Source organism: Helobdella robusta (genome assembly GCF_000326865.2).
Source record: "Helobdella robusta unplaced genomic scaffold HELROscaffold_2, whole genome shotgun sequence".
Classification (NCBI taxonomy): Eukaryota; Metazoa; Annelida; class Clitellata; order Rhynchobdellida; family Glossiphoniidae; genus Helobdella; species Helobdella robusta.
Genome location: NW_008704083.1, coordinates 2,685,477 through 2,699,667, shown reverse-complemented (window position 1 = coordinate 2,699,667; position 14,191 = coordinate 2,685,477). Strand labels below are relative to the sequence as shown.

Genomic DNA, 14,191 nt, shown 5'->3' with positions numbered 1-14,191 from the left:
TAGAATAGATCAAAACATTGTCTCAACAAGTGATAACTCGAAAGAAATTTTGCAAACAGATGGGTGTTGAGATCCGCTCTCAATTTCGTAAGTGATGGAGAAGTAGTTAAGGAAGGAGGTAGAGAGTTTCAGAGAAAAGGGCCAGAAAAAGATAACCCAGATTTAGAAAAAGAGTGTTTATCACGAGTTACAAAGAAGTGATAACAAGAAGACAGGGGCGTTTAGGTGCCTTTAATATATCTGTTAAGTACTTACAAAATAATTTAGTTTGAGATTTATACATTAATGTCCAAATTTTAGAAATTAATTTATATTTTATAGGTAGCCAGTGCAAGAGAACAAAATATGGAGATATATAAGAAAAATAAGGGCATGAGGAACTAGACGAGCAGTTTTACTTCAAGAACGGAGTGCAAAATCAGGAAAATCATAGTGTAGCAAATAACAATAACCATTCATGGATGAAACTAAAAAAGTATCAAGAAGGGAAGAGAAGGATCGTCAGGAAAAGGCAAAAGTTGGAAAAAAAAGTATAAATATAAGAATCATCAGCATGTAGTTGACTAATAAACAAAAAATTATTAACAATTTGAGATAACTCAGAAAAATGGAAAATAAATAGAAAAAGGACAAGGATAGAAACTTGAAATACCCCAAAAGTAAGAGTAGAGAAGTTAGAAGTGTTATTATTAAGAATAAAAGAAGAAAAACGATTACAGGGATAAGAAAACAACTAAGATAGACAAAAATCAATAATATTAAAGAGTGATCTAGCAGTTTCAAGAAAATAGTATGATCAAACAGTATTTAAAACAAAAGAGAAGTCGAGAGCAAAAAGAAGAGTAAGATTACTATTTTTACTTTGAATTCTTTAAAATGTATATCAAATTGCATCATGTTTTAGACAAGTTAACAAATCTTAATAGGTCTTAATAATATTATGAAAGTAAAAGTTGAATAGGTAGGATTTAGGCCAAGACTAGTAATATTACGCGATCATTTTAAAACCTTTGTATACTCTTTTTGGAGAAGAAAATGAAGAAAATTAGTTCTGCGCTTTGTTTTGTCGACTTCACAAAATTGTTTGACGTGACGAAGCTCAAATTTGTCTGAAACGTGTGTCGATGACCACAATAAGATAATGGCTTGGATTGACTGTTGTCGGAATCAAGTGTATTTTAGTTGAGAAAAAGTGATTGATATTATGTTGAAGTCACTAGTGGCAGATCTAGACTATGAAAAAGGAAAATACGGAATATTCTATGTACAATATAATAATATAATAAACTGAAAATACAAAAAAATTGTAGTTAACTTAACAATTTTGAAAATCATCTCTCCACCGAAATGGTAACAAATGAGCATAGACTTAAATGACCTAAACTGGCCATTGAACGCGCCTGTGCACATTTTCACCGCGCTTTAGGGTCTGGTGTCATTCTTTAGTTTCCATGAACAATTATTCATCAAATTCATCAAATGTTACAATTTTTACATTTTTACAGTTTATTAATAACTATTTATTCATTTAAAGTTTCTTTTTTCATTTTTAATTATTTTTTAATAGATTTATATCATGCATTTGCATAATATTTCAGCCTATTTAGTACCAATTTTCTGGTGTCATAGACACGCAGACTTGAGATCGTCGTGGTTAGTGATTGGTTCTATTTTGAGAACCCTTTATCCTTTATGAGTAACCCAAGATTATTATTTTCTATTCAGTGCGTTTAAAATTAAATAAAAAGGATTTTTTTTAATAATTTAAAAAGTGTCATTTTCATCATTTAATTTTAAATTTTATTAAGTTTGCCGATTATTTCGTACATTTTATTTGCCCCAGTAATTCAAAGTAAATATTTTAAAATATCTTTGCCAGAGCATTTATTATTTAATTTTATTTAGTGTTTAATTTATAAATTTGATTATATCTGTTAATTCTTGCATATCATCGATAGATTTGTCTAGCCACATTTATTTGAAATTTATTCGCCAGAGCTTATAGCCGAAAATCACCACATTCACCGATTTTGTTTTTTTTTAATAAAATCTTTTTGCAGCGGCGGGTTCGTTCAGTCGATTAGTCAATTGACAATACTGGGTTAACTTTGATTAATTCATTAATTTAATAAACGTTAATCGAATACATAGGATACTCTCGTTGGATAGCTATTCCAAAATACGCCTACCCTAAAAATTTCAGCTGGCTGGTGGAAAAGATTTGGTAAGTGGAACATCGGATGACAAGACGACAGAAAGGCAAGTATATAAAATGAAAGAAAATACAGAAAAGTGAATAAAAAATAATTTGATTTTGTATTCAGTGAACTGACGCACTCCGCAATAAGGTTTAACAAAAAAAAATCTTCACACATGAAACGTATAAACGTTTATTCCTCCCATCAAACCGCGGCAGCACCTAGAACATAGAGTCTTGCAAATCTGTACAGGGTAGTTGTCTAGTTAAAACAAAGGGATTTTTATCTTGTTTTATTTCTTCCTGCGCAATATTTTATTTATCTGGCAGTGTTGTTTTTGTCTCATGCATACCATAATGACAACGATCGTCAAATTTTTAGGCTACATTCTCAGTGAGTACACTAAGATATGAAAAAGGAAATGGATAGGATAGATGGTGGATGGATAAATGAATATATATATATAAATGAATAAACAGAAAGAGAGGGGTAGAAAATGAGAAACGGCTAGCGAAACAAAAATAAGAACGAGAATATTGTATAGAAATTTAAATATTTTAGAATAACAGCGTTTTTAATCAGCGCAAAAGATCAAAAAAAACTTTGGTTCAATTTAGATTAATTTTCTCTGTTTTTTAAATTAAGTCTTTACACTTTCAGCATTTTTGGCAACTTAACAAAAAAGAAAAACAAGATTCACGTAGCATGAGGCGAATAAATAATTTGCCCACGCACACACACGGCATACAAATTACGACGACGTAAAATACATACAAAATTTCAGAAATTTGACCAGTTTCTTGACTTGAGCAAACTAATGTTGAAATAAAATAAAATTTATATTTCATGTCAAATAAATTTTCAAGCTACATTTAGTTTTTAAATAATTGACTCGTCAAGCGGTTCCGAAAAGCACGGAGCCAATATATATATATATTCAATAAAAATGGCGACGTTTTTGAATGAATTATGAACGAACGTACAGCAGCCGGTTAATAAACCAGTTGAGTACGACCTACCGAGCGATATACGGAAAACCGCTGCACGGCAACCGATAAACAAGCCTTGTCTAATTAATATTAAAGAACGAGACAACATGGCTGCTAAAAACAGTGCTGGCATTTTAATGATAAACCACCTCAGAAAATCTGTGTTGCTGTTGTTGACACTGGAGATTTTTTGGGTTAAAAATGAAGAACTTTTAAGAAATGTTGCGTCAACTACATTGAAAACGTCTTTTTAAGTAATTGTTGGTTGGTTGGTTAAATAAGATAAACACATGTATAAACACGTGTTTGTGTGACAAAGTTAAACCCTGATACCGATGAACGTGTAAACATCTGGCTCTACCCTTCCTATTTCACTAGCATTCGTCAATAAATTAAATTAATTATTTCATTCATACTTTTTATTCAATTGACTGTTGTTTATGAAAATTGTTATCAATTCAAAATTCTTTCAGAAATTTGACCAGTTTTTTAACTTAAGCAAACTAATGTTAAAGTAAAATTTATATTTCATGTCAAATAAATTTTCAAGTTACATCTAGTTTTTAAATAATTGAACAACTGAACAAATTAATTTTTGAAAGGATTTAAAACTCAACGGACAAGAAGTTGCACGAACTTTTTCAAAACAGGTGCTCTGTAAAAATACTAATTCAGAAACGAAATGAAACGTAATAACAAATTAATTCATTGCGAAAAAACTTAATGTCAAACAAACTTATTTAAGCTTAAAAATTTTAAAATCTTTGACCATGGTTTGTATGGCGAAACGAAACCATTTGTTATTGTTATGGCAAATTAAATGATTGAAATTTAAATATGAAATCATACTTCAGTATAATTAAATTGGACCAATAATAAATTATCGTTATTTTTATTAACATTGTTTATTAATTATTTTCGAAAATTCAAACACCGTAGCGAATAATGATTTATCTAACTAATAAATTGATTCCCTTGCTAAGTTGATACATCTGATACATCATAAATGTTTCTTGACTGACGAAGATGATGTGATTTTGATGCAGTGATGGTCTTGATGGTGAGGATACATTGATACGATGATTGTAATAGTGACAATATGGTGATGTTGTTATGACCATAGTGATGACGATGATGATAAAGTGATGTAGATGATGTTGTGATGATGATGATGATGATGGTTACGGTGGTACATTAATAATGAGATGATGATTTCAAACGTTAATTTTAATAGCGCTATAATGTAACGACAAACTAATATTTTGGTGAAAGGAATGTTGTATCTCATCTATTTATATTTCTACAACGTCAAATTAAAGATTAATGAAGTAGCGAGGTAAGTAGCGAGAATACGTTCGATGTAACATGAAGTTGAATGACGAAAATATTAGCACGCAGGAGTTAATCATTAATGCTCTTCTAAACAGAAACCTTCATTTTTCAGTTATTTCATTCAAATTTTTACAGATAATCAATTTTTTTTATTAAACATTCTTTCATTGTGTGTCACAGAATAAAAAGATACATACAACGCTTTAATTGGGAAAAATGAAAGTCAAACTTTAGTCGTTGATGGTTGTTACATCAATTCAAATAATTTGGTAAGCTAATAAATCATGAACCACATTTTCAGACATATGCTCAAATAATTAATTACAATTCCACTGTTTCAGCAAAACAAATACAAGATGAAAACGGCAGACGTGCTTAGTTAGAGACCAGCTCCTCCGCCGCTTACACCTCCACTCGACCCCGCCATGTTCTTGCTGTAGCAGTTCAGAATTTTCTTGAAAGCTTTCCTAAACTCAGCGTTGAAGATAGTGTAGATGAGTGGGTTAAGGAAGCTGTTGATGTAGCCCAGCCAAACGAAGAAGGAGAACGCCATGGGGTGGATGTGGCAGGCGGAAGTTTTGGAGAAGAGATCGTACCTGATGCAGATGGCGTTGATGATGTTGATCGTGAAGAAGGGCATCCAACAAAACAAGAAAACAGCTGTGAGTGAATGAGTGAACGACATTTCGTGTTATATCACTTCATGATTACGTTACGATTCAATTTGATCAATGTTATTATTCCAAATAACTCTCACAAATAAATTTTTTGTGGAAATCGACAAGATTTAAAAAATATTCAAAAAAATCTGCAAAGTTTTTTTGTATGTCGAAAAATTCAAGTAAAGTTTCTTAACATTTGTAAATTTATTTCCAAAAATATTGGTATGGGTTACAATAAGGCTCCGCATCCACTCCAACATATTGCGAGGGCAGGAGTGCCTTCCTTCCACATTTTTACGAGAATCATGTTATAACCATTTTATTTTCAGTTCAGTGCAAGTTATAAATATAAAAGGATTTTATAGCAAGTGCCAAAATAATCTCTAATGATGATGCATGCATGAAACGTTGGAAGGAGATTAAAAGTTGACTAAGGCTGAAATTTGAAGATGTCGTGTGGGGTGCCAAAAAATGTCAACATTTGTGTTGTTTACAAAGATATATAGAACTAGTTATATATCTATGGTTGTTTCATATCATCATTGATATATTATGAGTAATAGAAATATATTAATTAAAATATAGTTATTTAAAATAAAATACATCATCAATCGATCGATCAGTCAGTCAGTCAGTCAGTCAGTCAGTCAGTCAGTCAGTCAGTCAGTCAGTCAGTCAGTCAGTCAGTCAGTCAGTCAGTCAGTCAGTCAGTCAGTCAGTCAGTCAGTCAGTCAGTCAGTCAGTCAGTCAGTCAGTCAGTCAGTCAGTCAGTCAGTCAGTCAGTCAGTCAGTCAGTCAGTCAGTCAGTCAGTCAGTCAGTCAGTCAGTCAGTCAGTCAGTCAGTCAGTCAGTCAGTCAGTCAGTCAGTCAGTCAGTCAGTCAGTCAGTCAGTCATTCATTCATTCAGTCAATCAAACAAACAAACTTATTGTTTTAACATGTTGATAGGTATGTATGTATTTATTAAATTTTTATTGACCTAAATGTTTTAGTCAAACAGGAATGCATCAATTGTTTGCAGGAAATTTTGTTTTAATAATTTCTCAAACATTCTGAGTTTCTTTATTTTAGAATGTCTTTTTTAGCACAACATTTTTTTTTGGAAAAAGTTAACACTTTCATCATCCATTCATTTCTTCCTGAATTTCATAGAGATTCATTTTCATTTTGCAAAACTTCTACAAAATGTTCATCAATTTTTTATGCGATTAGCATAGTTAATCTATCTAATTTTATGAAGCACTCTGCCGCGTTATCATTTTCCTCTCAACTGGCATCTAATTATTTCTTGTCATCCTCATCGTTATCATCATCGCCATCCTCATCACCATCATCATGACCTTTGCCACTATCATCATCATGACTACACCATCATCACCACCACCACCACCACCCTCATCATCATCATCATCAACATTAATGATGGTGATGAATCATCATCATCATCATCATCATTAATGATGGTGATGATGATGCTATAATGATATTAACCAATATCTTCATCAACACCATCATCATCATCATCATTAACAACATCATCATCAACACCGTCATGCAGTAATTATGATAAGCTTCATCTTCCTGTCTTAGTGATAATCACCCTGATGATCATCTTGTAATGATTACTATGATGGATAGATGGGTGGATAGATGGATGGCTGGATGGATAGATAGATGAAAAGATGGATGTAAAGCATTAATGAGGATAATGAAAATCAAAATTAGATGATGCCACCTCCATTTCTTATAAAATTTTTTTTGTACTTATATATATATATATATAAATATACACTTATATATATATAAGTATATACTTATATATATATATATATATATATATATACGTTGGTAATAGATCATAATTTTTACAATATTCTATAAATTCTACCGAATGTTTGGCGTTAATATGTTTGTAGTTCGTTTTTCGATTTTTCTCACTAAAGTTTTTTGGTGAACGTTTAGTTTATTAAAATTCAAAATAAACTTATTTTTTGAATTCATGCTGCAAATAAGGCCATATTTCGATTCCGAATGAATCATCATCAGAGCTCCTTGCTGTATATATAGGGAAATATTGACTTTGTCAAGATTAACTTTGACGTTGTAAAAATTAACTTTGGTGTTGTAAAATTGAACTTTGATGCGAATTAGGTGTCAGGTTTCTTTATTGGCTGGTCATTTTCTTTGGTCTCCTTTTCTTCATCGATAGCATCATATTCTTCTTTGTCACTATTTGCGATGCTAGTTTTTATTACTTCTTTGTCAGGTTTCTTCTTTGGTTTCCTTTTTTTCATCGATAGCATCATATTCTTCTTTGTCACTATTTACGATGCTAGTTTTTATTACTTTATTGTCAGGTTTCTTTATTGGCTGGTCATCTTCTTTGGTTTCCTTTTTTTCATCGATAGCATCATATTCTTCTTTGTCACTATTTACGATGCTAGTTTTTATTACTTCTTTGTCTACATCTATGTACCTAATAAAACACAAAAATTTTAAATATTCTACTTGAAAATACACAAAGACACGCTAATTTTATCTTTGGTCCCCAACGAGGTGCATTGCACTGCCTAGCCTTTGTTCAATATTTTATTCTTTGCTGCTATTTTGTTGTGAGTATTTTCACAATTGTGACAGGGAAAAGTGATGGAGAATATGGAGATGGATTTCTAAAGTTGCGTCTGTTGTTTTTTGAAAGGTACATTTGCGAATGAAGATTCAACATCAACTTTGAAGCTTGTGTGAGATTTGAAGGTGGATCAACAAATTCTTTGCTGGATTTTAAGTTGTTCTTTTCAGAAGTGTATGGAGTAATTAAAGTGTTGGATTGGTTACAGTTGGCACTTGAGTGATTAGAGTCCTTAATTGGTTCTCATTTTTGTGCGTAGGTATAAGATACAACCACTAATTTTATATATAGGGGCTACAATATATATATTATATTGTATATAATTTTCTTTAAAGTTTTAGGTTTGTTATTAATCTGAAATTAACAATGAACATAAACATACATTATTATGTTAAATATGCAGCTGTGTGTACACATATGCAAATGACCGCACACTGGGCTGGTTTTAGGCACAGGCAAACTAGGCATAGTGCCTCCGATTTTTAGGGGCCTCGCAATGCAGATTAAAACAACTTTTTTTAGAAATCCTACTACGATGAATTAATTTTATTTACCTAACTATTTTATTTTTAATTAATCCCAGTATTCAGGTTGAAATTTTTTATAATGTATAAAATTTTCTTGTGCACATTTTAAAAAAATGTCACTTGGGGCCATCAAATTTTCTTTGCCTCCTACTACCTAAGGCCGGCCCTGACCGCACACATAATTCACCTAAAACAGTGCTTTTATAATATTAATAGCCAATGAGAATTAGACAATACCCAGTCAATTTTTTTATAAACCAAAAGCAGACAAGACAAAAAAAGTGGCAGATAAAAGCAAACAAACAACAGTAATTAAATCAGAAAAAATCATTGAAATAATCTATCTTCTACTGCATTATTGCCTCTACATTCTTGCACGTTCGACTTTTCATCTCTTTCTGCCAGTTTCTCAATCGGTTGTACGTTTTTAAATTTGCATTTGAAGTGTTCAAAAGAGTGGCATTCAGAAAAGAAAATTTTATCGTATATATTTTCATCAAAGTTATAAAACGAATTTCCAGAATATTTTTGAGTAAATGCTTTGAATAAGCTATATTCTGCTAATGTTTGAGTAGCAGATTTTGATTTTTTGTGCGGCTGCTTCTAAAATTTTTCCAACCAGGGGTCCTCTTTGTGAGCTTCAGCTTTTACACAGAACATTGTTTTAAGTAGAAAATGAGCAAACAATTGACGTGGAAAGCAAAAGGTTTGGCCACAAAAGCCAAAGTTTGATTAGTTTTTTGGTCCCTATTCAAATTTTAAAATGTAAAGATTTTTTAAATTAGGACCCTCTGTCAAAGTTGTCCAGATTGACCCTTGCAAACTGCAATCAAAAATGTAATAAATATATAAAAATATATTAAGAAAACGACTCATCATCAATTAATTTATAACGTTTTATTGAGATATTTTTTGTATTCTATCCAAACCAGTACTCTATCACCTCTAGGTTTTTGTTTCTTTTTTACTGCCTTGAAACATAAAAAAGACCCCAACAAAATCATTATTAAACTAAAACTATTAAATGCCTTGAAACTTTTAGAAAGAACTCTTAAAATGTTGATGTTCTATATTTTCTTTGTTTATCTCGAAACGTGCTCTTCGAAAGTTTCATCTAGGTCTCGTCTCAAATTCTCAATGTTTTCGTTTTTTATTGTATTTAAAAAACGCCTTCAAAGTTGTTATGCAAGAAAACTAAATAAATAATTTGTCGGATTTTGAATTTGAAATAGGAGTTGGATTTGAGTGTCAGGACATTTATTAATTGAATGTTTTGCATACTGGAAAATTTTATGAGCAAACATTATATTTTGCAAGCTGTTTAAAATTGTAATATCTCAAAATAATATTTTAAAATGCAGAGTATAAAGATCATTATTTCTTTTATTTTACATATCTTATTTTAATTCAACATTTTGAAATTTCTTAAAAATGGTATTAAAAATCACGTAAAACTCTGTTTGAAAAATTATCGAGACATTTGAGTAAAAAGACTGCGGTTAAAAGATTAGTTAAACAATTGTCACTTAAACCAAATAAGATCTTAAAACATCACTTTCATCAATTTATTCTCCGTTAAGGAACATCACAGTGACGACTCTAGAACGATATTCATCATCTATATTATGTACATTACTGAAAGAAACAGATGGTCGGCAATCAACGCAGAACTCATTAGAAATTCACTTAGCATCATATTTCCGTTTTTCAGTCAAATAAATCAGCCACTGATGTTTGTGACTACCGAAAAAGATATAATTTAAGAAATAATGTTGTTTTGTAATGCGATGTTACGTTGTTTTGTAATGCATCGTTGACTTGTAATGCTGTTTTGTTTTAGTTTTTTTAATGCGATGTTTTAAAAACTGAATGAACGAAATTGTAAGAGGTTAACAAATTCGACTCGGCATAAATTTTCAATATTTCAAGAGGGAAGAAAAATAAGTTTGCATACAAATTTTAAAAATTATTTCAAGGTGCCAAACTTTTGTGAAACATGAAAAGTCGGCCTACGATTGTTTGCAACTGAAAGTATTTTGGATCAATATTGTTCAAAACTTTATTAACTTTAATAGAAGAATGTTAAAGGTCGATGACACTCCTCCAAAGTTCAGAAGAATCAACAACGCACAAATGCATGAATATGTGCACACGAATCATGTGATAGGCGGGGAACTTTTTGCCGTATTCGAACCCGGTCACCGCACGCACTGCGAAAGAGCATTAAGCTGCCTCAACCACTAGGCCATCACGCCGACCTGGCAAACGAGAGTATAATATTAATATATATAATGACATAATATTATAATCAAAATATATTTATGCCATTGACTAAACTTTCTTTATTAAAACATCTGGAATGACTACAATAACCAATAATGAACACAAATTTTTAAATAAAAATGTGAAAAAAGTTGTTAAATAAAAAATTTTTTTATTTTAGTTTTTGGACAAAATTGTAATGCAGCGTTTAATAAAAATCTGTCAAAATAAATAAAATTGTTGGAAATTTTATTAAACTTTAATTGATACTGTCTAAAAAAGAATGCTTAATAAGGTACTTGAAAGAACTTAGTTTTGTAGCTATGTTGTATGTTTGTTTGTTTGTGTGTGTTTGTGTGTGTGTTGTGTGTGTATGTGAGAGAGAAAGATAGAGAGAGCAGTATTCAACATGGCTTTTACAATTCGATTGATGTACATGTACAATAATGGCATGAATATTTTATAAACATTCTGTTACAATCAATAGCTCCGTCGCTTTCGTGTCTTAAATGTCGCTTTCCCAGTTTCTATCTCATTCTTCATGTTCCTCTTTCCTATTCCATTTTTTATATTTTTTGTTCAGATAACCTTGAAGTAGTATGAAATTTGAAGAACTAAATTGAAAGTAAATGTCGAAAATGTTCACAGTTCAAGCATTTAAAAAACTTTAAAAACTAAAAATGTTATTTATTTATTTGTTTAATAAAATAACACAAGAATACATCATTTTATAACTTAAATGCAATTTAACATTTCTATCATGCACCTAAATTTGCACTCTTATAATAATATTTTCGATAATAATGCCTAGCACGGAAAAAATCATTTTGAATACAAAGAATGACTTCATAGAGCTGATTAATACAATTCCTTGAATAAAGGAGCGACAGGTGTGTTATCTTGTAAAATATAATTGATAAGCAGCTCAGTTTCAAAGAATGGAACGCACCAGTTGAAAGTCTAGTCTGATTACTTCCGGTTGTAAATGGGATATGGATATCAAAAGATAACTATGGCAAAAGATGCATATTTTAAAATAAAAAACATCCTTTTCAACAGTAAAATCAGAATATCAACAAAATTAAAACTGTTATGGTGTTACATTATTCTTGTTCTAACTTACGGCTCTGAGTCCTGGACTGGACAATGTCTAAAGAAAAAAAAATGAACGCTTCTGAAATGTGGTTTTTGAGAAGAGTAATGAAAATTTGTTGAACCTCTCATACTTCGAATGAGGATGTATTAAAATTGGGCGGTTATGAAAAAGAAAATTACTACAGAAAATCCGACGGGGACGGTTAAAATTTTTTGGTCACATCATGCGGAAGTAAAGAATGGAAAATCTACCAACTACTGGAAAGATTGCACGGAAAAGAGATCGAGGTCAACAACAAATAACATTCGTGAAGTCCTTGTGTCACTTGTTGAATATCATCACATTTCAACAACTACAAAGTGTTAAAGATCGGGTTTTGTGGAGGTCGATGGTCGCAAATGTCCTAAAAAATAAGGCACGAGAAAGAAGAAGAAAAGAAGACAGAACTGGCAATTTTGGATGACACAATTTATTTTCAAAAATAGAGATTTATAGCTATCCACCATAGGTACATTCAATGATATTTCAAAGGCATTTGATTCAATTGATTATGATGTATTGTTGAAAAAAATTAAACCCTTATGGCCTAGCCTGAAATCGGTGTCAAAGTTATCTAAGAAACTGATATCAATATGTTATCAATAAAAATATCAAATCTAACCTTCTACCTATCAGTTATGGAGTTCTTCAGGGATCCATAATGGGACCCTTGTTTTTTTAATATATTCATCAATGGTTTGGTAAATTCAAGTATTTATCTGAAATTTGTTATGTATGCAGATGAAATTACAATATTGGCGAGTGGTAAATCAGTCTTCGAGGTGGAAACTCTTTTAAACTTCTGAACTGATTCATGTGTCTTCTTGGATGAATTGTAACATTTTAAAATTTAATATTTCCAGAACAAATGTTATTTTATTTAGACTCAAGATCGTAACTAATTTGCAATTTTTTTCAATAATTTATAATAGATCCATCATAAACAGAATTGAGCTTCTAGGTGTTATTATTACAATATTACTAATAACTTGAACTGGATAGACCACATTTTATTTATCTCAAAAATATCAAAAAAGTAGGTGCTATTTATAAATTAAAATGTTATTTTTCCCAAGTCAATTCTTATTAATTTTTGTTATATGGAATTATTATTTAGGATCGTCAGGTTAAAAAACTCATTTATTGTTACTAACTGGTTGCCAAAATTTTTTATTAGAATTTATTTTAACTTAAAAAAATTTGATCATATCTCTGAATATTTTATACTTTCTAAGTTATTGTCTATTAATCAGTTATATCTTTTAAGTATTACTTTTTCCTCATAAACTAATAGTTATCAAAATGTATCCTTAATTTCATACTTATTTAATAACCACTTCAACACTCAATATTCGTTCAACACGTCATACACCAATATATAGTACTAATTTATCTGGCCCTGTCTTATTTTCTACCTCTCTTAAGTTTCGGTATCAAATTATGGTCTTCATTGCCAAATTATCTTATATCTGACATTAATATTCATCAATTTTAAAAAGGTATTATAAAATTATTGTTATCAAATCATTTTTCATCACCCGTTTAAATTTTGACGTAAAATTGTGAACTTCGTTAAATTTTTTTCGTTTTTGTTTTTTATTTGCATAATTTGACTTTTTTCATAATCACTCGATAGTTTGTTTGATTTCAAATTTTTAACATCACATTTGTGCTTTATGATTTGGACCGCTACAACCCTATTCTGGTTTTTGGTCCTGAATTTCTTCAATAAATGAAAATTTTCAAATATATATATATGCAATTATTGAGGAAAATCACAGCATCTTAGTCAACTCCCTATTTAACTTTTCGATTTTTCTAACGGTTGATCGTCAACCGGTTTCGAACAGGATGAAAAAAATCATGAAAAGAATAATAAAAAATAACTTCCAAGCAGCCAACGAAAATGATATTAATAAACTACAAATATTCTACTTCAACCAAAGAACGTCATCTCTTGTGATGAAAAACAACTGCACCACTAAACCAGAATCGGCAATGAATCAAAACTATCTAATATATTTGTTTAAATGTTATATTGGTGAGTGTAGGCACCATAATTCTGAATATATTGGTATGACGACGACTAAGTTATCGAGAAAATATATATATATATATATATATATATATATATATATATATATATATATATATATATATGTTGGTAATAGACCATAATTTTTACAATATTCTATAAATTCTACCGAATGTTTAGCGTTAATATGTTTGTAGTTCGTTTTTTCGATTTTTCTCACTAAAGTTTTTTGGTGAACGTTTAGTTTATTAAAATTCAAAATAAACTTATTTTTCGAATTCATGCTGCAAATAAGGCCATATTTCGATTCCGAATGAATCATCGTCAGTGCTCCTTGCTGTATATATAGGGAAATATTGACTTTGTCAAGATTAACTTTGACGTTGTAAAAATTAACTTTGGTGTTGTAAAATTGAACTTGA

At 30.4% G+C, this 14,191-nt stretch overlaps 1 protein-coding gene across 1 annotated transcript in view; it reads right to left on the bottom strand.

The window, feature by feature from the left end:
- Positions 1 to 4,898: 4,898 nt before the first annotated feature.
- The window catches only part of HELRODRAFT_64552 (hypothetical protein), a gene marked incomplete at both ends in the record, with an annotated part of 59,752 nt that continues 50,459 nt past the window's right edge, over positions 4,899 to 14,191 (bottom strand). Inside the window, one exon of the mRNA XM_009017180.1 lies at positions 4,899 to 5,179. Within this exon, the coding sequence (XP_009015428.1) occupies positions 4,899 to 5,179 (281 nt within the window). The remainder of the gene's footprint in view (positions 5,180 to 14,191) is intronic.